Genomic DNA, 27,109 nt, shown 5'->3' on the forward strand with positions numbered 1-27,109 from the left:
TTCCACATGAAAGTTTTATTTTCAATTTTTTTTTAAGAGTTTTTTAAACTCTTAATCAGATTAATTTTTACTATTTGATTAAAGACAGTAAATGTCAAAACATTTAAACCTCCTGCTACAGAATTTAAAAACCCATTTTATTATTATTATTATTTTATGTGCAGTATTTTTATAGAGAAAAAAAAAAACTCCAAGGCAATCTTGTCCAGATCAGAACAAAGCGCTTTACTGACATCTACTGGTGAAAAAACATATGGCGCCCTTAACATTCCTTCTGCTTAAATCCCTTTCTTGCCGACTGTTGAATTTCTTTTGAACACTCGCAAACAAGAGCAAAATTACTACCTGTTCCTGTGACCTTTTAACACCTAGATAAGTTACAGCGTGTTTTACAGGGACACATTTCAGAAACAGCAAATTAAGTTTCAATCCTAAAATTGTCATCGGACATTTCATATATGATATGATAAATATCACTGACTCAATAGGAATTCATATTTTCATTGATTAATGGTGTAGATGTTTTTTTCCTAGTTTCACAATATAAAATAGAAAATGAAAATTGTTTTTATTCAAACTTCAGACGTTTTTCAGTTGTTCTGCTGGAGCGGGGAAACGTGACATCACGTTCCTGTGACATCATAGAGCTGCATTCTTGCATTCCAGGGAACAGCCAGAAAATATCAATCATTTGTTGAAGGCTCTCCTATCGACATTGCTTGTCTGCGATTTGTTTGGACAATGGACAATGAACAATATCTGGAGCTTGAGGCTCAAATTGCAGAGCACGAGCTTGAAAACAACAGGCGGTTTGAAAAAATGGAGAACGAAATTTTGAAATTGCGAGAGGAATACAACTATCTAAAGCAAAAACTACAACATCTCAAAAAAAGGGGGGAGGATAGAGAGTTGAACATGGACAAGCTGGATGAAGACGTGCCAGTGCAGAAGACATCTCTCTTAAAATGTTTTGCCCTAGGCTTCGGAATAGGGATTGCCTGTATTGCTGTACTCGAGACCGGTCTTGATGTCTGGATCGGGTTCAAGAGCAAATTTTGATGGTCTCCGGTACAGAGGACTCAGAGGCTGGTCAGGATAGCAGCAGGAAGGAGACGCCGGGGAGACCTGTAGGGACGCTGGGAAAATCGGTAGGGACCCCGGGGAAACCTGTAGGGACCCGGGGGAAACCTGTAGGGACCCCGGGGAATCCTGTAGGGACCCTGGGGAAACCTGTAGGGACCCCGGGGAATCCTGTAGGGACCCTGGGGAAACCTGTAGGGAGCCGGGGAAACCTGTAGGGAGCCCGGGGAAACCTGTAGGGACCCTGGGGAAACCTGTAGGGACCCTGGGGAAACCTGTAGGGAGCCCGGGGAAACCTGTAGGGACCCTGGGGAAACCTGTAGGGACCCTGGGGAAACCTGTAGGGACCCTGGGGAAACCTGTAGGGAGCCCGGGGAAACCTGTAGGGACCCTGGGGAAACCTGTAGGGACCCCGGGGAAACCTGTAGGGACCCTGGGGAAACCTGTAGGGAGCCCGGGGAAACCTGTAGGGAGCCCGGGGAAACCTGTAGGGACCCCGGGGAACCTGTAGGGACCCTGGGGAAACCTGTAGGGACCCCGGGGAAACCTGTAGGGAGCCCGGGGAAACCTGTAGGGAGCCCGGGGAAACCTGTAGGGACCCTGGGGAAACCTGTAGGGACCCTGGGGAAACCTGTAGGGAGCCCGGGGAAACCTGTAGGGACCCTGGGGAAACCTGTAGGGACCCTGGGGAAACCTGTAGGGACCCTGGGGAAACCTGTAGGGAGCCCGGGGAAACCTGTAGGGACCCTGGGGAAACCTGTAGGGACCCCGGGGAAACCTGTAGGGACCCTGGGGAAACCTGTAGGGACCCTGGGGAAACCTGTAGGGACCCTGGGGAAACCTGTAGGGAGCCCGGGGAAACCTGTAGGGACCCTGGGGAAACCTGTAGGGACCCCGGGGAAACCTGTAGGGACCCCGGGGAAACCTGTAGGGACCCCGGGGAAACCTGTAGGGAGCCCGGGGAAACCTGTAGGGACCCCGGGGAAACCTTTTAGGGAGCCCGAGGAAACCTGTAGGGACCCGGGGGAAACCTGTAGGGACCCTGGGGAAACCTGTAGGGACCCAGGGGGAAACCTGTAGGGACCCAGGGGGAAACCTGTAGGGACGCAAGGGAGACCTGGAGGGACCCCAGGGAAACCTGTAGGGAGCCGTGGAAACCTGTAGGGAGCCCGGGGAAACCTGTAGGGACCCTGGGGAAACCTGTAGGGACCCAGGGAAACCTGTAGGGACGCAGGGGAGACCTGGAGGGACGCTGGGAAAATCTGTAGGGACGCCGGGGAAACCTGTAGGGACCCCGGGGAAACCTGTAGGGAGCCCGGGGAAACCTGTAGGGACCCTGGGGAAACCTGTAGGGACCCCGGGGAAACCTGTAGGGACCCCGGGGAAACCTGTAGGGACCCTGGGGAAACCTGTAGGGAGCCGGGGAAACCTGTAGGGAGCCCGGGGAAACCTGTAGGGACCCTGGGGAAACCTGTAGGGACCCAGGGGGAAATCTGTAGGGACGCAGGGGAGACCTGGAGGGACGCTGGGAAAATCTGTAGGGACGCCGGGGAAACCTGTAGGGACCCGGGGAAACCTGTAGGGACCCTGGGGAAACCTGTAGGGACCCCGGGGAAACCTGTAGGGAGCCCGGGGAAACCTGTAGGGACCCTGGGGAAACCTGTAGGGACCCCGGGGAAACCTGTAGGGACCCCGGGGAAACCTGTAGGGAGCCGGGGAAACCTGTAGGGAGCCCGGGGAAACCTGTAGGGACACTGGGGAAACCTGTAGGGACCCTGGGGAAACCTGTAGGGACCCAGGGGGAAACCTGTAGGGACCCAGGGGGAAACCTGTAGGGACGCAGGGGAGACCTGGAGGGACGACGGAAAAACCTGTAGGGACCCCGGGGAAACCTGTAGGGACCCCGGGGAAACCTGTAGGGACCCTGGGGAACCCTGTAGGGAGCCTGGGGAAACCTGAAGGGACGCCAGGGAGACCTGAAGGGACCCCAGGGAAACCTGTAGGGACCCCGGGGAGACCTGTAGGGACCCCGGGGAGACATGTAGGGACGCCGGGGAAACCTGGAGGGACGCCAGGAAAATCTGGAGGGACGCCGGGAAAACCTGTAGGGACCCCGGGGAGACCTGTAGGGACTCCGGGGAGACCTGTAGGGACTAGGGACCCCGGGGAGACCTGTAGGGACTAGGGACCCCGGGGAGACCTGTAGGGACCCCGGGGAGACCTGGAGGGACGCAGGGGAGACCTGGAGGGACGCCGGGAAAACCTGTAGGGACGCCGGGGAGACCTGGAGGGACGCCGGGAAAACCTGTAGGGACGCCGGGGAGACCTGGAGGGACGCCGGGAAAACCTGTAGGGACACCGGGGACACCTGGAGGGGCGCCGGGAAAACCTGTAGGGACCCCGGGGAGACCTGTAGGGACTCCGGGGAGACCTGTAGGGACCCCGGGAGACCTGGAGGGACGCAGGGAAGACCTGGAGGGACGCCGGAAAACCTGTAGGGACGCCGGGGAGACCTGGAGGGACGCCGGGAAAACCTGTAGGGACGCCGGGGAGACCTGGAGGGACGCCGGGGAGACCTGGAGGGACGCCGGGAAAATCTGGAGGGACGCCGGGGAGACCTGGAGGGACGCCGGAAAACCTGTAGGGACCCCGGGGAGACCTGTAGGGACTCCGGGGAGACCTGGAGGGACGCCGGGAAAGTCTGGAGGGACGCCGGGAGACCTGGAGGGACGCCGGAAAACCTGTAGGGACGCCGGGGAGACCTGGAGGGACGCCGGGGAGACCTGGAGGGACGCCGGGAAAATCTGGAGGGACGCCGGGGAGACCTGGAGGGACGCCGGGAAAATCTGGAGGGACGCCGGGGAGACCTGGAGGGACGCCGGGAAAATCTGTAGGGACGCTGGGGAGATCAAGGTCAGAAGATGGTGATGGTGAGCTTGCTTCTACTCTTCCCATGATGGCCAGTCATCCTGAGACAGAAGCCGAAAACTTTTCAGAAGTAAATGTGTTTTGTTTTAAAATTTTATTTGCTTCTGTACATGATTTGTTTGCATTTTTAAAAATAACGTTACACCAATGTAATGAATGTCATGAAGTTCCTAAATTAGATACTTACATATCTAAATTATTACTATGTCTTTTCAAACTCTTGGTTGTCTTATGAAGAAAATATGACAACTAAAATGTACTGTTCTAATTCATGTTATATTCCAGGCTCCACAAACAGCTGTAGTACACATGATCCCTTCAACAGAAAATTATGCACTACCGTCTTCCACTGGAGATGTAGGACATCCCAAAGACCAGGTATGCACATATCCGCTGTGCCATAGTCATAGATGACCTTCTTAAGTTGTTCATAGACAAAAGCATAATGGAATCAGAATTAAGAATGGAATTTAATCATGAAATGGCTGTGGACGACAGTGGAGTGTCAAGGGACGTGTATACAGCTTTCTGGGAGCAGTTCTTGGAGCTCTGTGAAGGGGAGGAGGAGAGGGTGCCAAAACTCAGACCAGACTTTTCCAAAGAGAGGTGATATGCAGTAAGCCAAATTTGGGCCAAAGGACTCATTGATTATGGCATATTTCCAGTCAGGTTGTCCAAGACATTCATAGTTGCCTCTGTACTTGGTCTTCAAGCAGTAGAATCAATCAATCAATCAATCAAATTTTATTTGTATAGCACATTTCAGCTACAAGGCATTTCAAAGTGCTTGACATCATAAACACAAAACACAAAGGCATGCAACATAGAATAAAATACCAAGGTTTTTTTTTTTTTTCCTTTTTTTTTCTTTCCCCTTCTTCCCCTCTTTCTTCCCCCTTCCCTTTGACACGGAATTTAAGCGCTGTTACCGCCTGTTACCGCCGGACTCCGCCGTCCGCTTAACCACGGGTATTCGCCGGGCCCCGTTGCCCACAACAGGAAAAAAAAAGAAAAAAAAGATTACATACATAGCCACAAAATCAAATCCATACATATTCCTTTTCAAATACAACTCTAAACAGGTGCGTTTTTACTTGAGATTTGAAGGAAGTCAGGGTTTCCGCTGTATTACAGTTTTCTGGAAGTTTGTTCCAAAGTTTTGGTGCGTAGATGCTGAAAGCTGCTTCTCCTCTTTTGGTTCTGGTTCTGGGGATGCAGAGCAGACCAGAACCAGAAGACCTGAGAGGTCTGTAAGGTTGATACAACAACAGCAGATCTTTGATGTATTGTGGTGCTAAACCATTCAGTGATTTGTAAACTAACAACAGTATTTTAAAATCTATTCTTTGAGCTACAGGGAGCCAGTGGAGGGACTTTAAAACTGGTGTTATGTGCTCTATCTTCCTGGTTCTAGTGAGAACGCGAGCAGCAGCGTTCTGGATCAACTGCAGCTTTTTGATTGATTTATTGGACAGACCTGTGAAGACGCTGTTGCAATAATCAATGCGACTAAAGACAAACGCATGAATAAGTTTCTCTAGATCTGGCTGAGACATTAGTCCTCTAATCCTGGAGATGTTCTTCAGGTGGTAGAAGGCTGATTTTGTTACTGTCTTTATGTGGCTCTGGTCTTTATGTGGCTCCGAGTCCATCACTACTCCCAGGTTTCGGGCCTGATCGCTAGTTTTTAGTTGTAATAACTGAAGCTGTGCATTGACTCTAGATCGTTCCTCTTTAGGTCCAAAAATAATGACTTCAGTTTTATTTTTGTTCAGTTGGAGAAAGTTTTGGCACATCCACACATTTATCTGTTCTAAACATTTATTCAGTGATTGGATGGGTTCAGAGTCACCTGGGTGACATCGTAATGTAGAGCTGTGTGTCATCTGCATAGTTATGGTACTTAATATTATTCCCTGTTATGACCTGAGCTAGTGGGAGAATATAAATATTAAATAAGAGGGGTCCTAGGATTGAACCTTGGGGTACCCCACATGTGACCTTTGACCTCTTTGATGAGAAGTTTCCAATTGAAACAAAGAAATCCCTGTTCTTTATGTAGGATTCAAACCAGTCGAGCACCGAACCAGAGAGTCCAACCCAACTTTCAAGTCGATTCAATAATATGTCATGGTCGACAGTGTCAAAAGCTGCACTGAGGTCCAACAGAACCAGCACCGTGGTTCTGCTACAGTCCGTATTTATATGAATATCATTGAATACTTTTACAAGGGCAGTCTCCGTGCTGTGGTGAGCACGAAAACCAGACTGGAAAGTGTCAAAGCAGTTGGTCATCATGAGGAAACTATTTAATTGTTTACACACAGTTTTTTCAATAACTTTGCTGATGAATGGGAGATTTGAGATTGGCCTGTAATTCTGCAATAGTGATTTGTCCAGGTTGTTCTTTTTTAACAGTGGTTTGATGACTGCTGTTTTCAAGGCCTGGGGGAAAACACCTGATGTAAGCGATGAGTTACTATTTGGATCAGATCAGTAGCAATAACAGGCAGGACTTTCTTAAAGAAATGTGTGGGTAGGACATCCAGACAGCAGGAGCTTGAACTTAATTGACTTATAATTTCTTCTAGAGTTTTATAATTAAGTAGTTGAAAATGGGTCATTTTTTCTGTATTTGTTTTGTTTTGGTACAGCAATGGTTCTGGCTTTGAAGTTGATGTGCAGATTAATCCTCTGATTTTTTGGATTTTCTCTGAAAAGAAGCTGGAAAACTTGTTCCAGGCAGCATTAGATTGGAGTTCATGTGGTAACGTCACAGGAGGGTTTGTGAGCCTGTCAACTGTTGCAAATAAAGTTCGAGCATTATTGATGTTTTTGTTTATGACATCTGCAAAGAAAGCCTCCCTTGCATGTTTTAGTGTTAAGTGATAGTTACGTAGTTTTTCTTTGTAGATGTCATGATGAACATGAAGTTGAGTTTTACGCCATTATCGTTCTGCCCTGCGGCAGACTTGTCTTGCAGACCGAACTATTTGTGCATTTCTCCATGAAGATTTCTTTCTACCAGTCAAAACCTTTACTTTAAATGGGGCAGTGGAATTAATGATATATGAGACTTTAGACTGAAAATCATCTAACAACTGATCTACATCATTACAGCTTAAGGGTGAGGAAGAAGAGTAGATTTGATTAAATGTTTCTGTTGTGTTTTCTGTGAAAGAACGTTTTGTGACAGTAGCTGTTTGTCCAAGTGGGTCAAAGAATAAAGAACCTTCTAAGATAACAGCAAAGTGATCCGACAGGGCGACATCAGTTACAGAGACATTGGAAATAGTCACACCCTTACTGATAACCAGGTCCAGTGTGTGTCCTTGAGTGTGTGTTGCTTGTTTGACATGTTGTGTTAAACCAAAATTTTCTAAAATATCAGAGAGCTTTTTTGCTCCTCTGTTTTCGGGTTTGTCCACATGAATGTTAAAATCACCAACAATTATTAAACAATCATAATCAATGCATATGAGAGATAAAAGATCATTCAAGTCAGTAAAGAAATTTTCCACATATGCTGGAGTTTTGTATAAAGTTAGTGTCAAAGTTCGTTTGAAGCCTTTAACCTGAATTCCAAGATACTCAAAAGATGTGAAATGACCGAAAGAGATTTTACTACAGTTTATGGTATTTTTAAATATAGAAGCCACGCCTCCTCCTTTTTTATGTTTTCTATTCTCACTTAAAAAATTGTAGTCAGGAGGCGCTGATTCAATGAGTACAATTTGGTCATTATCGTCATTCAACCTTGTTTCTGTCAGAAACATAACATCAACATTATACTCAGTGATGAAATCATTAATTAATAGAGCTTTAGCACAGAGTGATCTGGTATTTAAAAGTGCTATTTTAAGTGACTTGGAGGCCAAAAGATTTTCAGTCTGAGGTTCCTTTAGGCAGGGGATCAGCCTGAGGTTCAAATTAGGACCGCTGTATTTCATATTTCTATTTTTTGTAAATTTTCTTGTAGTGATCCGGACAGGTAATGTCCTGTTCTGCATTTCCAGGGGGCCAGTTGCATTCTGGAGGAAGACGGGTGTAAAGATAATATCTGGTCCCCAGCCTCAGACCTCAGAGACGCAGAGTGATGGATCCTCTGGAAAGTCAGGGGCAGGTGGCTTAAATGTAGTGAGGTCTGCTACGTGAGTGCTAAGGAGAGACGTGCCGAGGCGAACCTGTTGATTCATTCCATCTGTAAATTTAAAAAACTCTGGTCCGGAAGACATTTCTTCATTGGTATCCATTGAATCCTGTGAATGATTGGAGGAGCAGAGAGGGAGGGGGGAAGGAGCGAGGGAAGCAGTCGCTCCGTCTCCAGTCGATTTATCAGCTTGTTTTGGAATATCGTGCTCCTGATCCGGGGAGCGTTCCATCCTAGTCAGACATCCTTGAGCCTGTTCTTCTGGCGCGATGATCCTGTTGCTGTCCTTGTTGATAAAATAAAAAAGGTTTGCAGTGAGTAGCTTTATCCCATGTTTTATTAAGATTGCGTCCTCCTCTTCCAAAAAGGTGAAAGCGCTGCCAATAGATCCAGAGGTTATCGATGAAGGTCACTGAGCTGGTAGAGCAGGTTTTAATCAGCCATTTGTTGATCGTGAGCAGCCTGGAGTGTTTTTCATCTCCCCATTGAGGTGATGGAATTGGACCACTGAGAAATAACTTCATTCTCAGTTTTCCCATAGTGTCCAGAAGAATGTTAAAGTCCTTTTTCAGAATCTCAGACTTTTGCTTTGCCAGATCGTTGGCTCCAACATGCACAACTAAAGTCTGAATATCTGGCTGATCAGTGGTTAGAGAGAGCAGTTTGTTGGTTAAATCAGATACAGTGTCACCAGGAAAATACATCACTCTTGTTTTCCTTGGATTGCAAACGTCACTGATTCCCTTTACTGCCTCATCTCCAACAACAAGCACTTTTGGGTTACCTTTAGTTTTCCTGGTGGTCGCTTTGTCCTTTGGAGCTTTGGGGGATGGATGTGTTGGTCTTGCCTCACTGTTGATATTTGAAGGCGAAGTTTCACTCAGAGGCTCAGGCTGGAGTGCAGAAAATCTGTTTTTCAGTGGGATTCCCACAGAGTCAGAATGTTTTGAGGCTCGTGCAGGTTGCTTTGTCCCTGGGAGCGGGGTCAGCGGGGTCAGCGGGGTCAGTGGGGTCGGTGGAGGCGTTTTGGTTGCAGCTGCTTGTTTGTCTTTCTTTGGCGGAGCAGGTGTTGAAGTTGAAGGTGGGTTTCGGCTCAGAGCCGGCCACGCTGATTCGTCCAGGTGCGGGGTTCTCTCTGATAGTCGTCTCATCGGATCCGCAGTGCGAGACTCCCGTTTCGGCTTGGCACCCAGAGCGTTCCAGGGTGAGCTGCTCGATGCAGGGCTCCCGACCTCTCCGTTGATTTGAGGAAGGGTCGTTTCATTTCCACAGGCAGCGTTGATCTCAAAGTTCACCTCCAGCAGTTTGATCTTCATTTCTATAAACTGAAGTCGTTGTAAAATGCTGCTCATGTCCTTGGGGTCAGTCGGAGGCATTTTGCCCTGGTTTAACTTGGAGGTAAAGAAAAGTAGGTAAAAATAAAAATAAAAGTACGAAAATCCCCCAGTCCTTAGGTTAGTAGTAATCCAGTTAAAATGTCAATAATATAAATATAACTATAAAAACTGTCGCTTTAAAAGTAATTCGCAGGCAGTTATCAGGAAGAAGAAGAAGTTTGGTTTGTCCTCCTTTTCTAAGTATTTGTCAGAGAGCGAGAGAAGTACCACAGAAAAGGCCCTCAGTGGAGTATTGGAAGAGGATGAGGGAAATTTGTTGGATCTGTTTTCACAGATGGGGGCTCACTGCATTCCATCTCAGGAAAATATCAAGCAAGCAATACAGATCATGGCTCATAAAGTCATATTACAAGAACCAAAGTATATCGTTGATTGCTTTACTGACATTTTCAAAGGCATTGCATTAAATCTGTGTCATCCAGCTGGTGTCCTTCATTTATGAGTCCAAAAAAGCAACAAACGAATGTTTGCAGTTGACATGCTGCAAACAGAGGCTTTATCACAGGAAGAGCAGACAACATTTACTTACTTGCAGAGGTACATTAGGAATGCAGATCAGCGCAAACTAGAAAAATTCTTGCGATTTTGCACAGGGTCCTCCGTTTTATGCACAGAAAAAAAAGGTTACATTCAATGCTGAAACAGGTTTTGGGAGAAGACCTGTTGCACACACATGTGCAGCAATCATTGATGTGCCTTACACTTACAGTTCCTACCCAGAATTTAGAGCAGAGTTTGACAGTATCTTGGTAAGCAACTTCATGTTGATGGATATTATTTAAGCTTGAAAAGGTAGTTGACATTTATGCTCAATTAAATCCTATATTATTCTGCATTATGCACAATGTTCATGATTGTTAAATTGTGGGTTTCCATTTTCAATGCTTAAAAGCTGTGCAATGTTGAAAGGTTTGTGTTTTTGCTTGAAAACCCAAAGGGTAAACAATTTCCAATTTTGTATAGTTTCCAGAATTTAATAACCGCCAGTTGCAATTAGACCAGTAGTTAGTTTTCATATTTGTTTTAATAAAGTTCTGTCACGCAGCTGAAATTTCATCAAGATATTTTAATAGCACATGTGTTTGCAGGAAAAAACTTGTAATAGAACCAAATTTGGAGTTTGACTAATTGATCAAAATACATTCATTCTTTACCCTTTCATTTGTTGATATGCACAATGTTGAGAACATAACATAACGCTGGTTTAAAAACATTGTTTCTTGTAGAATTTTCTAAATGTGAAAGAGTGTTTTTAGGAATTAAAGGGATAAGAATTCACAGTTCTTGTAATTTTGGCCATTTTATCTAATAGTTCCTGATAGTATTCCAGCAGTGAAATTGATGTATTTTCATCTTTATCAAAGTATGTTTAGAAATTCAACAGAAAGTTTATTTTGATGGTTGGATAATGAAATGAAGTAAACACAACAATACTTAAAATACAACAAAATTCAGAGTGTTTGTAACATCCGCCAACCTTGGTTTTCTGGTGACCTGTTTATTGTTTTGGTGGTGCCAAAATGTTTTTAGGTAAACTTAAACATGAAGTAATTGTCTTGCAAAGTTTTTATTTTTGATACATGTTTGGATTTCCTGTGAATGTTCACAATAAATGTTAACACAAATATGCAATTTGTGTAAACATTTATCCACAGCTGTGTGTTGTGCATGTTGACTTTTGCACTTAGCAAAATAAATCAGCACTTAGATGGATTAATGTTGTAAGAGGGACATTTAGTTTTCTGCTTCTATTTTAATACTTTAGAAAGGGAAAAAAAGAGTCAGATTATTTATCAAGTTTAACAGTTAGAATGCATGTTAATGTCTCATAATCGAAAACAAGCAGCTCCGTTTTGAGACATGTGGAACCCTAACATGGCAGGCTCTTTCCAGTCAATACTCACAGTAATCCTCTAATGGCATCTCTCAGTAACATGTACAGTTTCACAGAATCATATGGATCTGATGGTGTCATTAGACCATATTCTGCCATTAAAACATTGCAAATGTCATACACAGCAGAATCACATGGTATGGTCTGCCGAAAAGTGCATGCATCTCTACACAGTTGAATCTGTTCTACTTCAAAAGGAGTGAGGAAGTCTGTAGTTCTGTACAGTTCAGGTAGGGCATACATCACATTGGGCCGACCGCTGGGAACGTGCAAGTTTTTAGATGGCCTGATGTGGTGTGTATTCCATAGTTGTGCTGTGTCATCCAGCTCATCCTGTAACATAAAACAGAAAATTGAGTACATTTTTGTTAACCTCAGCTATAAAAAAGGATTAGGCATAGTCACTGTTTTATGTCATAATTACAAAATAATGTTTATTTAGGTTGTACTGACTATTTGTCCAAAACTCAAATTCAAAAGTAACAAAACGTAAGACTAAAAGGTGAATTCAACTCAAATAGTGCAAATGGTGCATCATGGATTCTACAAAAGGTCAAAATGCAGTTCTTTGTTTTATTCCACTATTCAGACAAAACAAGTAACAGGCCTCACAGGATTCCACTACTTCTTTCAGTCTGATTCCTACACCTGTTGTTTTTATGAACTGGCTGACCGATTGGATAGACTGACTGATGACTAACTGAATAGACTGGAAAAAAACCTTTTGACCACCCACATGCATAATGTGCTAGTTCAAATCTGTACTGTGTAACACCCACGTCCCAAAATTTAATTAATTAACTTAAGTGAACCAGCAAACTTATTTTAAATAAACTGAACAAAAATTTTAATTATAAATCAACTAGAAAATAAGGAAGAAATAAAAATTAACTAAATCTAAATAAGATTTAACTAAGAAAAGAGAAACAGCTCCTATAAAGTACTTTCAGACTTGCTGTTTAGAACTGTCATTCATACAATTACAGTTGTTACCGAGTTATAGAAATACATTGTGACATTTCTTAGATGAATTGATTTTAAAGATTGCAGCTGTCAAAATGATCCCTTGTTGCTGCTGTAGTGTAAAATCTCACACTATAACAGCAAGTAACCTGCTCTTTCGTGTTATGACATTAAGGTAGAAAAAGTAACCAGTGCATTTTCAGCACCACAGATGTGTGAACAGCGACCACGAAAGAACAACTGGAGAATCGCTTTGTTTCATGATATTATAATTTACCACATATAAACACAAACATCTACTTCTCTTTGTAGAAACATATCACTTTCGTTTATGGGTGTGCCACCGTCGTGCGTTATTTCCAATTTTCAGTGTGATGAAAGTATGCACCTACGTCACAAAATTGAGCGTTCGCTTGACATTCAAGTATTGTACGAACAAATACTAGACAGTGAACGCCACAAATAACCAGATACCATTAATGTTGATTTTAATGTCCATGCCTTTCAGGCTTTCTTCCTTCCAAAGTATCTCATCCATCATATAAATATTACATTTGATTCAGTTAACTCACCTGTATGAGTCCCATGCAGCAAAACTGTAGAATGCTTTTGTCCAGAAATCCCCCATCAAAGAATCCATTGTTTCTGATGTCAGCAAACAAGGACAACCAGAACTCCATACACTCCACGCGCAGAAAGCGCCACCAATATTCAATCCTTTGATTTGCAGTGCTTGCTTCTTCGAGGTAACTTTCAAGAGGGTCGTTGGGCTGAGTGGGAATGAGGAATCTCTGGAAGTCTCTGACATAAACATTTTCTGTACCAAGATCCCCTCTAACAACTCTCGGTCACCCTCCCAAACGCTTTACTGCTTCAGTGTAATACCCTCCTACCAACTTGGGATCACTATTTGTGGTGTATGCATTGAGCCAGATAATCTTTCGTGAAAATCCACCGATGCTTCCGTTAATACAAAAGCCAAATGGCTTCAGTTTATCATAAGAGTCAATGTGCCAAATAAAGTTCGGACCCTTTGAGAAGTAGTTTCTTCTTTGAAGACGTCTGGCTTGTTTTGAGGACACTCCTGCTGGATCTAATTCTCTCATGATCAGACGGACATCCTCCTTCCTTACACAAAGTCCATGTTGCCTGCATTTGGCATACATCCAACGATATTCGTGAAGCTGTCCAGAGGACTGAAGTTCTCTCCTGACGAATTCCACCAGACTTGCCAAGTTAGCAAAATAGTAGCGACGAATGTGTCCTCGTGCACTAAGTATTCTTTTCAAATGTCGCATACTTTGTGACACCCATGCTTTTTGGCAAGCAGAGACTGAATATTCTTATATTGCAGGCCAATTTCAAAATAAAAATTCACAAAACTCACACACGAGTGTACTGTCTGCTCCACTGTCATCTTCGTCTTGTTCCGGAACGCTGCCTCAAACTTTTTCATTTTGAGAGGGAACACAAAAGTTTTGCGAGGGGACGCAAAAGAAAAAAAAATCCCCATGTCCCCTAGGGGGCTCCGTAACAACGAGAGACTAAGACAGAAAAAACTAATGTAAGCACATACAAACACAGAACATCCATCCATCGATCCATCCATTTTCTGAGCACCCTTCTCCCTATCGGGGTCGGGAGGTGCTGGCGCCTATCTTCCGCTGCGTCCCGGGCAAGAGGTGGGGTCCACCCTGGACAGGTCGCCAGTCTGTCGCAGGGCAACACAAACAAACAGGACAAACAACCATGCACACACACACTGACACCTAAGGAGAATTTGGAAAGAACAATTAACCTGACAGTCATGTTTTTGGACTGTGGGAGGAAGCCGGAGAACCAGGAGAGAACCCAGCATGCACAGGGAGAACATGCAAACTCCCTGCAGAAAGACCCCGGGCCGGGAATCGAACACAGGACCGTCTTGCTGCAAGGAAACAGCGCTACCCACTGCGCCACGATCGATCGATCGATCGATCGATCGATAGATAGATAGATAGATAGATAGATAGATAGATAGATAGATAGATAGATAGATAGATAGATAGATAGATAGATAGATAGATAGATAGATAGATAGATAGATAGATAGATAGATAGATAGATAGATAGATAGATAGATAGATAGATAGATAGATAGATAGATAGATAGATAGATAGATAGATAGATAGATAGATAGATAGATAGATAGATATGTTGCAGAATGAATTATTTTATTGGCTTAAACATTAAAACAATGTTACTTTTCTAACTACTTGGCTCCAACCATTTTTCCCTGTCTGCTCTTTTTTTTTCCATTTTTTTTGTGCATCGATGCGGGAGAACGGTGCGTATCGGTAACCATGGCAACGCCCTCGTCTTCCTGCTGCCAATGGAGGAACCCTATGTCAACTTCTTGTCCATCAACCAGAAGGTGAGTCTGAAGTTGGGTCCTTCAGCGGTGTTCATAGCCGTCAGCAACAAGACCTTTTGGATCGGCCATGCAGGCGTTCATAATCTGATAATCTGATGATGGATGGTTCACAATAGTTGTCTAGAACTCACTCAGATTATTCAGCTCTAACATTACTCAGCATGAAGTCACTCAGAGGAGGATCAGAGCTACTGTGATATGAAATCCTCAGAAATCAAATCCTGAGTGAGAGTAAAGCAGTTTTTTTCCCTATTTTTCTCTTGCTAATGGTGATCTGCTACCCTTTGAGGACATGGGAAATTTTCTGTATTTATTTTTTGCAATCTCTTGCAATAAATTACCAAATTCAACCTGTTCTATTTTGTATACACAAATGTCTATTTAAAATTGCAATTGCAAAAATGTTTTATTTCTGTTGTATTTCGTGATGTTAAAGTTCACTCAAAGAAACCAGAACCGGTTGATAATCGGTGCAAAGTGATTGGTTAACAGTGTTGCTTGTGACCTGACCAGTGCCCGCTGCAGAAGATGTCTCCTATAAAGGACGTGGTGGACGTGACGCCCAAGGTGAAGGCCATGGCCCTGGCCGACCGCGCCATGTTCGACAAAGGCATGAGGGCCTTTGTGTCGTACGTCCAGGCTTACGCCAAACACGAATGCAGCCTCATCTTCAGAGTAAAAGGTGACAAATCCTCAAAGCCAAATGTATATTTTTTTTTATTATCCCCAAACAAAACAAAGAAAATGAAACCTTCTCGTGTTTTTTTTCTTTTTCTGTTAGATCTGGATTTTGTGTCCCTGGCCAAAGGCTTCGCGCTGCTCCGCCTGCCGAAGATGCCCGAGCTGAAGGGGAAAACGTTTCCCGACTTCGTGGAGACGACGGTGGACACGGACAGCATCCGCTACAAGGACAAAAACCGACAGAAGCAGAGGCAGAAGATGCTGGCCGAGCAGAAAAACAAAGAGAAGACGGAGCTTCCCAAGAAGAACTTCGTCAAGAACAAGGCCTGGTCCAAGCAGAAGACCAAGAAGGAGCGCAAGAAAAAACGCGGCGCCAAAAGGAAACACGACGAGGTAAACTCTGTGTAGGGGATAAATGAAACATTAAAGCTGCAGTGTGCAACTTTTATTAATATATATATTTATATAGACATATTTCTTTTACATATCTGTTGAAACTACTAATCTTCAGCTACCATAGTCTGTCATGAATGCTAAGGCTAGTTAGCATGGCCACTCGATAAAGTTTTCCTTTAACAGTAAGGTGTTTCTCCACCATTAGCACATTTAGCAGTGCGTTCACGACATTGATTGGCAGCGCTAGGACCCTCCTCCTGGCTGCGATTGTTTGTTTTTGACCAGGAACGTTTCATTTCTTCAGACGGCCATAACAGCTCAGGGAGGAAGTGGACTAGATCGATCTCACCTCATAGTGACAGTTTCAGCAAATCTGTAAAAAATATACTCTTCATAAACGTTAAGTACTGCAGTTTCGTTCTCATGGCTTCTGTTCTGCCTCTGCAGGACTCCGACATGGACGAAGAATACATGAAGGAGCTTTTAGAAGACACTCGCCTCCTTAAGAAACTAAAAAAAGGCCAGATCAGCGAGGAAGACTTCGAGCAACAGCTCACGAACTCCAAGCAGGAAGCAGGCGGACCATAAACGTCTGTTTTATTGTTCAGCGAAGGGACGCGGTTATAAATACAGTTTGATGAGTTCGTCGCTGACGGCCGACGGGGTGAGGACCCCCAGGTCTGTGAAGAGCAGGGTGATGAGGGAGGGGGGCGTGTAGTCGATGACCGGGTGCTCCTCCGACAGGTTCCGGATGCTCTTCAGGGTGTCGGCTTTGTACTGTGCGGGACAGGAAGCACGAGTCAATAAATCTGGATAAAAGGACGGAAAATCGTTTAAAAAAACAAACAAAATAAGGAAGCCGCACCTTAAACTTATCGGGCACGTCCTGTTGGTTCAGCGGATACAGACGAACAAATTTAAAACTTTCTGCAACGACGTAGAAGGGCTTGTTGTGAGCCTTGGAGCACAGAGCCATCTGATAGGTGCCAATCTGGGGAAAAACACACACACACACTCTAGATTCTGTTGGAAACGTACACCCGCCCCGTGTTTACACAGACCCGATCTGATACGCGTGTTCAACTATCCTCCAGTTTGAGTTTCACCCGGGGCCGCCAAGGGAACGCACCTTGTTGATGATCCCTCCGCTCTCAACGACTCCCTCTGCTCCAACGATGACCAGGTCCACCTTCTCCAACACGTACCTGGAAGACGGAAAACTGAAACTAAGCAGCTTCTAAAAACAGGTTCATTAAAACGGTGTGAAAGTAAATAAAGCATTTTTCCTCAACTTTTGCTTGTTCTCTTTCTGAACCATCCGATCGGTTATTTTAAATACCAAAACAAAATTTACTATCTAGTGATGCATCAATAAATCAGGTCAGATTTTCTTCTTTTTGGGCGAAGGGCCGATAGTTACTTGAGAAACCGATTTTATCTCTGCAAACGTCTGAAACTCGGCCACTGTCCTGACTGACGGCACCGCACTGTCACCAACTTAGCAAATTTGCTGCTGCATTTAGCGACTTTTGTGACCAAAATAAAACAAAAAAACCCAGACAAAAATAAAAGACATGTAATACTGTTGTACAAAAGCTAAACTCCAGTTAGTAGAGTATATCAGAGTTGCTGGAGGCTTTAAATGTCACTAAGAAAGCAACATTTTTACATCAGTAAGTTTGTTTTCTCCTGCTCAGGCTGATGAACAAATAACTGAGAAATTTATTAAACATGATATTAAAATGATATCTAAAAAAAATTAACCTGACTCTTTTTTAACAATTGTATCGATTGACCAGCAACATTTTTTTAATTTTTTTTTTAATAATAGCTTTATTTTCTCTTTGTTTTCATAGTGGAACTGATGGAGTTTATTTTATCTTAGACATGTATTTTCCAGTTGGATATTTCCAATAACAAAATCCAACCAGTGACGAAAGAATGATTAAATAAACCATTTGCGGTTCCCCCTCCAGCTCAGAACCCCAGAGTAGCTTACCTACAGCTGCATCCAGCACTACTGTTACTGGAACGTTGAGTTTCTTCAGGGCCTCTGCCATCTGCCGCCTTCAACAAAAGGAGAAAAAACGCAGAATCATTCGTGTCCTGTGAGAAAGAAACTCGTCCTCGCTCACTCGCTCACCCTGTGGCGTCAGGCTGCGATTCGGTCACATAGACGGAGAAGCGCTTCTTCTCCGCTGCAGCTTTCTCCAGAACCCGCAGGACCACTCTGGAGTACGAGTGAGTCAGGATTTTCTGAGAGGATTGGCAGGGGAAAGAAAGGCACGAGGTGAAGCGAGCGCAAAGAGCAAGGAGGAGAGGAGACGGGACCAGTACTTACAGCTCCGTCTTTGATGAAGGTGTGACAGAGCTTAGCGACTTTGTTCCTGGGTTAAGAATTAAAAAGATGAATAACTTGATCTTAGCTCGTTAATTAATTCTTAGTCCCGAATTCCTGTGTCTGTGTAAGTGTGCAGAGAGAAAAGAGCAATCGTACGACGTCAGACTTCAGATATTCAGAGTTTTATCCAGAGAAAATCAATGCAAGAAGAATGTTACAATAATCATCTCACCTAGAACATCAAAAGTCCAAGATATTACAGAACAGAGACAAAAGAACTGAGTAAAAAAGACAGAAGATGCATCCTCCGGGAAACTCTCACCCAGCACAAAGAGATTCCAACTTCTGCTGTAAACCAAATCATTTTATAGAATGCGTAATCTCATCATTTAAATATATGCATTAGGAGGTGTGTTCTTTTCCTTTGTGTGGGCTGTCTCAATGTTAATTTTATTACCTCCTGCTAAAGAGCCCCAAAAGCAGATATACGGCAAACCCTTCTCGTATCAGACGCTGTCCAGTTTGATATATGATTGCAGCTGCGCTATCTCTGCCTCAAACTGTTTTCACAAGAAAGTAGTTTGTATTTTTAACCAAGCTTGCACACAATGTAATGCTAAATAATGACTATAAGTTTGGATCTAATAAGTAACTAATTAAAAACATTCTTAAAGAAATATAGTTAATTCTAATATAGATAAAATTATTTATAAAAGTTTTAAGATCCTAGTGAACTTTTGAACCATGCTCAGGAATTTGTTAATTGCCTGGCATACAGGCTCCTTATCTCAAGAGATCCAAGGAGTCTAGGCCTGTGTTCTCTGTTTTTTCTGTCTGATCCTCCTTTTAAGAATTTATCTGCGTTTCAGAGATTGAGTCGTTGTTTTTAGTTTCATCTAAATTTATATGAACCTAGTGTACTTTAACTTTCTATGTTATATTTTATATGTGTCAAAGCTATCCTGTGCAGTATTGTGCTAACTTAAAATTCTATGTCAACACTGGACATGGAGATCTTCTCTAGAAACAGTTCTCCTCTTTCCTCCATCACCTTCTTACAGCGAGACAAGTCCTGGAGACAGAAACGCCTGTTATGAAGCGCAGACACTGATCTGGGTCAAGAGTTTTTATTTTGGAAAAACATGGATCAGTGGTGACCCATACGAGGAATTATTGGCCTTTTAAAATCACACCAAAACAATTTGGAAGAAAATGGCGACTGGCAAATATTACAACTAACGTAAAGGTTTTGAAGTGGCCTAATCAAAGTCTGAATTTTGGGCATGCTCAAAAACGTGGCTCGAAATGACTCCGCAGCGACGTGAAAACCTGCTTCACGCTGTCAGCCGTCACAAACGCTACAACGTGAAACACGCGTCACCTGATGCTCCAGGGATGTGAGGCTTATGAAGCGCAGGAACAGCTCTCCCCCGGAGGACACGGCCACAGAGGAGTCCTCCCTTCAGGCAGGATGTGGCCCACGTCAGGCTCTCCCTCAGACCCAAGATGGTTTCACCTGGACGGAAGGACAGACATTCAGACTGAGCCAAACACATACACGTCCTGATTAAAGCTGCAGCCAACTATGATTTTTGACAATTGATTAATCGGACAAAAAAAAAAACATCGGCATTTTGCAGATTTTTTTGTATTTAAGCCTGTTTTTACACATTAGAAATACAACAAAATACACACAAAAAACATAATTCAGTTTAAGTCAGTTTTAAAAAAAATTGCAATATGTAGCATAAAAGCATCATTTGTAGCAAAGGTTGCATCTGCAGTTAAAAAAAATACTGTCTACTAATGTTTTTTTAAATTCATGGTTAGCAAATGGTGATTAATATATATTTTTAACAGACTTTAAGCCAATGGAAGCCAGGCAACATCGCAGCATCCTCAGATTGTGACTTGGTTAGCTGAAGGTTTTTGGAACGGCTCATTTTCCAGACACCAAAACAGGTTGTTGCTAGGTAATGAAAGAGCGAGTCAGCTGAGAGGTTGAGCGGCTGAAGACTTTACTCTGCCTTCATCCCCAGAATGCTGTGCGGTTCTGGATTGGTGTTTCGTGAATAATCTATGAATTGAACATTAAACTTTCTATGAGACGTATTATTGTTGATAACACCTGTGTATTGCGATATGTGCATCACTGATTTATACTCTTAGGATGTGCTCTTGTATTGTAGAAGCTTCAAAGTGAGATTTGACTCATTTGAGTTGAGTAGAGGATCAATATGATGGCATATTATGATTTGAGTTCCTCCCACTGATAAAGTGATCAATTTTACCCATTTCCATTCGTCGTAATTTATTGACCAGAGTCGCATCTATGCTGATTGGTCTATATTTAACTTGGAATGAATTGCTAGTAAAATATTCTGTAAGGGTAACCCTGTTGTACTAATCCTAATACTGCATGATACCGGAGTGCAATATTCATATCGCAATTGACTGTTTGGAGTAGTAGTGTTGCTTCACCAGTTGGACGGTCTATTGGCAGGAGACGCTCTAATCAGATAGAGATGACGTTGCACAAAATGCTTAATTTCACAGGTCGATGGAAGCGCAGATTAGGAAAAATATAGACAGTCGCTGTATTATCGCAAGAGTGAGAGACCACAGGCTGCGGGTTAAAGATCACAAGTACATCTCTCTCCTCATAGAGAAGAAAAAGACGTAGCAGCGATGGATAGTGGTGTTACATGGGTCAACTTTTCACTACTTCACTTTTTCCCTGTCATTTTTTTTAAACCTTCCATAAAAATTGAACATTACTGAAAATTTCTTTTGAGATTCTAGGCGAGTGGGCCTTTATTTGAGTGTTGTTGTGCTTTTGTGGATATACTATGGCAAAAAAATTGTCAAAAAAGAATTTACCACATATCTGCCCCATACAGAGCTTCATAAGCCTGACGGGCCTCCAGGCTTTACTCCCCCCACCAGGCTGCATTGTTTTTATTCATTTGTTTGTACACCAGTAACTGTGATGGCAAACAAAGACGGGTTAACAAGCCTCTCGTTAGTGAAACTGTTGGAAGCACAATGGCAACATCCTATGCCAGTATGCGCATATATAGGGAGCCAGAGGTCAGGAGTTTTTATTTTACACAATTTGAGTTGTTTGTTTAACTCAAACACAGCAGCGCCTCCTACCACCAGCCTTAGCAAGTTTTCTGGGTGAAACTGCACCCTTTCATATTTCTTACCCAGATATTGTTCTCTCTTCAGATATGGGCTGATTGGTAAACAGATTTACAAGGAGACAGAGAGTCGAGTGGGAAATACTCCGTGGCTGCACACATGGACGGAACCTACAGGTTCTGCTTCAGCAACAAGATGTCCACCATGACGCCCAAGATCGTCATGTTCACCATCGACATCGGAGAGGCGCCGAAAGGCCAGGACATGGAGACGGAAGGTACTCAGATCGGCCACGTCTGAGTACACGGCCCGTTTATGTGATGCTGTTTCTATTTTAAAGATTTTCTCGTTTGAATTTCTTTTTGACTTTACTTGGGTAAATTTCCCTCCTTTATAGGTGGTGACAGCTGGGATGGTAGGAAAAAAGAAAGGCAGAATAAGTGAAAACTGTCATATTAAATTTGGGATGCACTGTGGAGTTTTCTCTAACCAGTCTTGTTTTGATATTATAAACTAATATTAGATGTTGTTTGCAACAGATGCGGCCTTAATGTTTGTTTTTTTTAACTGTTTGCACTGAGTATCAGAGAAATGGTGTGCTATGAAAAAGTATCTGCTTCTTTTATGGATTTCAGCAGGTTTAGCTCGTCTTTCTTGGTTACTGAAGAGCATCAGACAGAAATGAACCGATGAACATGCAGTGTCAGTTTAAGGTTACTTTGCAGCATCTCATCACTTTAAGCGCACACAGTGACCCAACTGCTCAGCAACCTTCCATTTGTTTGGGTGAACCTGCTGCATAAACATCCAAACACTTGATTATTTCAAGATTTTTCATTTAGAGAGAAGAAAGAAAAATTATGGTTTCAGCACATCATTCATGTCTTAAAACGGCAAAGCAGCTCCAGACCATCATACTACCACTACCATGCTTCACTGTTTGTATGGTTCACTTTTCTGAAAAGTGGGGCAACTTTCCCCAAAAAAAGTTCCACTTTCACCTGTCTGTCCATTTTCTTCAGGTTATCCAAGTGTGACTTTTTATATATATATTTTAAAGTTTGACAGCAATCATTTAAATGCGAGTCAGATGAAATCCATAAGCAGAGCAAATACTCCTCCACAGAACTGTAGTTGTAAAGGAATCGTGTCTCGGATGCAAGACGGTTTTTTTGCATGTACAGCGTAGAAGCCTGACGCACGTCCTCTGCACGCGTCGTCCTTCTGGGTTTAACGGCTCGCTCGCTGCTCGTTTCAGCTCATCAAAAAAGCTGGAGGAGATGATCAACGAGCTCGCCGTCGCTATGACGGCGGTGAAGCACGAGCAGGAGTACATGGAGGTCCGTGAGAGGATACACAGAGCGGGTAAGGACGCAACCCAGCAACCGTTTGTTCTGATAAAGCGGAGTAAAATTTATCCTCACATCCTGTCTGCTGTGTTTTTTGTTTGTTGTTTGTTTTTGTCCTTCTAGTTAACGACAACACAAACAACAGCAGAGTGGTCTGTGGTCCTTCTTCGAAGCCCTCGTTTCTGGTGGCCATGACACTCGGACAGATTTACTACTTGAAGAGATTTTTTGAAGTGCGACGAGTGGTGTAGTTCCCTCCATCCATCCATCCATCCCTGTGTGTCCTCCACAGTTTTTTTTTTTTGTTTGTTTTTTTTCTCCTCCAACACCAAGACAGTTATTTCCACACTGAGAGACAAGACTGGCCATTTTGAGAAAAGCCAACACATGATTTGATCTGATGAATATTTTTGTTGTTGCTGCTCTGTTACCTGCTTAATTCCCTCTTTAATTGTATGTTTGGAAACATATGGCCAAAAGAGTCTCCTTGTAGACGTCGGATTCTTTCATTCTTTTCTTTCTCTTTTGGGTTTGCCAGGTTTTGTCGAGGTTTGATTAAAGTCTAGTTAAGCGCCGGTTTCTCGGCAGGAAAGCATTCGCTGGCGCAAATGGCCGAGGTTTCTGCAAGCGCAACGCAAGAAAAATGTCAGAACGCCTGAGCGGAGTCACCACAGGGGGGATGTAGGATTTCAATTGGAATGCAGCATCTGGGAGGTGGAGGGTTGTTCGTAAGGGTCAAAGTTCACCATTTCCACTCATGTTTTGAAGTGTTAAGGATTCATCTTGCAGCTGGTCTTTCTAAGAAAATAAAAAATGAGATAACCTCTACCACTGTTATTGGATTGAAAGTGGAACATGCCAAGGGGAACTCAGTGGACATTTTCATGGAGGTTCGTCTCTGCTCCCTGTGTATTTAACTAATCAACCAGACCACTTGTTCACATGTCTAGTACGTTTTTACAGTTTAAAACTCGACTGCTGGTCGTTGAGGGTCAGATTTTAACTGAGCTATTTGGATGATAGCTCCGAAACAAAAGTGAATGAAATCTGAAATCCATATTAAATGTTGACTGAGGGCGTGGGTCGAAAGGGGGCGGTTGGGAGTTTGTACACTTAATATATTTTTGTTTGGGCTTAGTTTGCTTTTAGAATTGTCGTCAGGTTTGGGTTTCACAACAATATGCCATGTTTAGTTTCTGGAGCATGTTGAGTGCCACGCAGCCGTCAGAGCGCCGCCGTGTAATTCCTACGGTCCCTGAATGCTGCGTGGAACCAAACGTGCTTCAGTTTTGTATTAAAACAGTTTTGGCGACCTCAGCCTGCTCTGGACACAGTGTCTCCTTTTGTTTTTGTAATTGCAACAACAACCTGCTTCATGGGTCTGTACAAATGAAGGATGGCTTTCTGTGAACAAATCCCCCAGGTTTCATAATAAAGCAAATATTCTGTACGACTTTTTGTCTCGTTAAAACATCTTTGAGCAGCAGATGTCTAGGACGAAAGATTTGCCTTTGTTTAGGGATGTGCCTAAAAGACCGAACAACAACACAGCAACAGCCCATTATTAATCAAGAATCTAATTGGATCAAACTGTGTCATTGCCATCATGTGGGCACAATGCAAAGCAGCTGTAGTATATTTTCCCCAATAGGAATAAAGTTGCCTTTTCTGCTGCTGATGGTCTGGAGGGCTGAGTTGATCTGAGACTAGCTGTTAAACAGACCAGAGGAGAGGTCAAAGGTTATGCAGTTATGAAATAAGCTAATTTGCTGCCATTTTACTAATTAAGCCCTAATAAATCTTAACATTGAGAACAAGTTGGCTGCAGACTGATTTATAGAACAAAAAGCTCAAAGGGGTTTAACTATATATAATTTTTGATGTTTGCACATCTGAGATCTAGAACAATAAATCTGGTCTCCCTCTAACAGATTCACTGATATTTAAACATGTTAAACGTCTGTCTAGGGCCCCATATTACTTTGAGCCAACCTGCATCTCTGGAATCTACCTGAATCCCCCGTTGGCCCCTATGTCAGCCCGCCGATTCTTTGGGGACATTTTGATTCATTTAATTGCGGCATGTTTGGCTTTATGCTGCGGTTCTAATTATTGCTGCAGTATTTTCTCTGACGTTTATTTCATAACCTCTAAATGCTCTGGGCCGAAACTTCCTTTAACACTTGAGGTTCTGCAGTGTCTTCTATTTACAGCCGTTCACTTCCAGGCCAGATCCCATCAGCAGCGGCTTTTACCCACCTGGCAGAAACATTAAGGAGAAGCAGAGCCAACAGTCAGCAGGAGGTACCGGGTGGTACACTATACATTATATTACAGAAGCTAAATTAGGAAAAATCAAATGTTTTTTTTTTTGCCATTGGTGACGTACAGACAGGAGGAACATGCTCCAGTTAGTGAGAGGTTGATCAACTTGAGGCTCAACTCTCTGCTGCCTCACCAGCTTCGCTTCCGGCAATTTAAATGGGAAAATACGAAAATTCAGCAATTTTGAAGAAAAAAAAAAAAAAATCAGAATTGGTCAAGCCAAATGAAAAATAGGTACTTTATAGTACAAACCTCGGGGTGAAAAAGCAATGTTAATTATATATTTCCATGATTTAATGATCGCAGGTCGCTGATTCACAATTAGTATCGAGTAACTGGCTTATCAAATTAATATTTTCATCAACCCAGTTTCACAGCAGTAATGATTTATGTAGCTGCTGATGAAATTTAGCTGATTTGTCTGGATGTTTTCCTAACTGAAAAAAATACAACACAACAACAGATGTATACACCCTGGTTTGCTGAACAGATGATTTGGGAAAATATTCCACATGAAAGTTTTATTTTCAATTTTTTTTTAAGAGTTTTTTAAACTCTTAATCAGATTAATTTTTACTATTTGATTAAAGACAGTAAATGTCAAAACATTTAAACCTCCTGCTACAGAATTTAAAAACCCATTTTATTATTATTATTATTTTATGTGCAGTATTTTTATAGAGAAAAAAAAAAAACTCCAAGGCAATCTTGTCCAGATCAGAACAAAGCGCTTTACTGACATCTACTGGTGAAAAAACATATGGCGCCCTTAACATTCCTTCTGCTTAAATCCCTTTCTTGCCGACTGTTGAATTTCTTTTGAACACTCGCAAACAAGAGCAAAATTACTACCTGTTCCTGTGACCTTTTAACACCTAGATAAGTTACAGCGTGTTTTACAGGGACACATTTCAGAAACAGCAAATTAAGTTTCAATCCTAAAATTGTCATCGGACATTTCATATATATATGATAAATATCACTGACTCAATAGGAATTCATATTTTCATTGATTAATGGTGTAGATGTTTTTTTCCTAGTTTCACAATATAAAATAGAAAATGAAAATTGTTTTTATTCAAACTTCAGACGTTTTTCAGTTGTTCTGCTGGAGCGGGGAAACGTGACATCACGTTCCTGTGACATCATAGAGCTGCATTCTTGCATTCCAGGGAACAGCCAGGAAAATATCAATCATTTGTTGAAGGCTCTCCTATCGACATTGCTTGTCTGCGATTTGTTTGGACAATGGACAATGAACAATATCTGGAGCTTGAGGCTCAAATTGCAGAGCACGAGCTTGAAAACAACAGGCGGTTTGAAAAAATGGAGAACGAAATTTTGAAATTGCGAGAGGAATGCAACTATCTAAAGCAAAAACTAGAACGTCTCAACAAAAGGGTGGAGGATAGAGAGTTGAACATGGACAAGCTGGATGAAGACGTGCCAGTGCAGAAGACATCTCTCTTAAAATGTTTTGCCCTAGGCTTCGGAATAGGGATTGGGTGTATTGCTGTACTCCAGACCCGTCTTGATGTCTGCATCGGGTTCAAGTGCAAATTTTGATGGTCTCCGGTACAGAGGACTCAGGACTCAGAGGCTGGTCAGGATAGCAGCAGGAAGGAGACGCCGGGGAGACCTGTAGGGACGCTGGGAAAATCGGTAGGGACGCTGGGAAAATCTGTAGGGACGCCGGGGAAACCTGTAGGGACCCCGGGGAATCCTGTAGGGACCCGGGGGAAACCTGTAGGGGGGGAATCCTGTAGGGACCTGGGGAAACCTGTAGGGAGCCGGGGAAACCTGTAGGGAGCCCGGGGAAACCTGTAGGGACCCTGGGAAACCTGTAGGGACCCTGGGGAAACCTGTAGGGAGCCCGGGGAAACCTGTAGGGACCCTGGGGAAACCTGTAGAGACCCTGGGGAAACCTGTAGGGACCCTGGGGAAACCTGTAGGGAGCCCGGGGAAACCTGTAGGGACCCTGGGGAAACCTGTAGGGACCCCGGGGAAACCTGTAGGGACCCTGGGGAAACCTGTAGGGAGCCCGGGG

At 43.3% G+C, this 27,109-nt stretch overlaps 2 protein-coding genes and 1 pseudogene across 2 annotated transcripts; 2 read left to right on the forward strand and 1 right to left on the reverse strand.

The window, feature by feature from the left end:
- The first annotated feature begins 4,489 nt into the window (after positions 1-4,489).
- ddx55 (DEAD (Asp-Glu-Ala-Asp) box polypeptide 55) lies at positions 4,490-16,491 on the forward strand. The gene is made up of 5 exons (XM_055060615.1): positions 4,490-4,614; positions 14,736-14,826; positions 15,340-15,508; positions 15,608-15,900; positions 16,351-16,491. Exons 1-5 carry the CDS (start codon positions 4,490-4,492, stop codon positions 16,489-16,491), a joined length of 819 nt encoding a protein of 272 aa, XP_054916590.1.
- On the reverse strand, positions 16,484-18,295 carry LOC129379761 (translation initiation factor eIF-2B subunit alpha-like; the record flags this gene model as incomplete). The annotated part of the gene is made up of 6 exons (XM_055060616.1): positions 16,484-16,680; positions 16,769-16,894; positions 17,033-17,108; positions 17,899-17,970; positions 18,047-18,159; positions 18,245-18,295. Coding segments are annotated over 6 exons (594 nt in total), but the record flags the coding sequence as incomplete, so codon positions are not given.
- A 2,994-nt stretch (positions 18,296-21,289) lies between these two features.
- LOC129379762 (transmembrane emp24 domain-containing protein 2-like) lies at positions 21,290-23,401 on the forward strand (annotated as a pseudogene).
- Positions 23,402-27,109: the final 3,708 nt, after the last annotated feature.

Source organism: Poeciliopsis prolifica, unplaced genomic scaffold (genome assembly GCF_027474105.1).
Source record: "Poeciliopsis prolifica strain line A6 unplaced genomic scaffold, Auburn_PproV2 SCAFFOLD061, whole genome shotgun sequence".
Classification (NCBI taxonomy): Eukaryota; Metazoa; Chordata; class Actinopteri; order Cyprinodontiformes; family Poeciliidae; genus Poeciliopsis; species Poeciliopsis prolifica.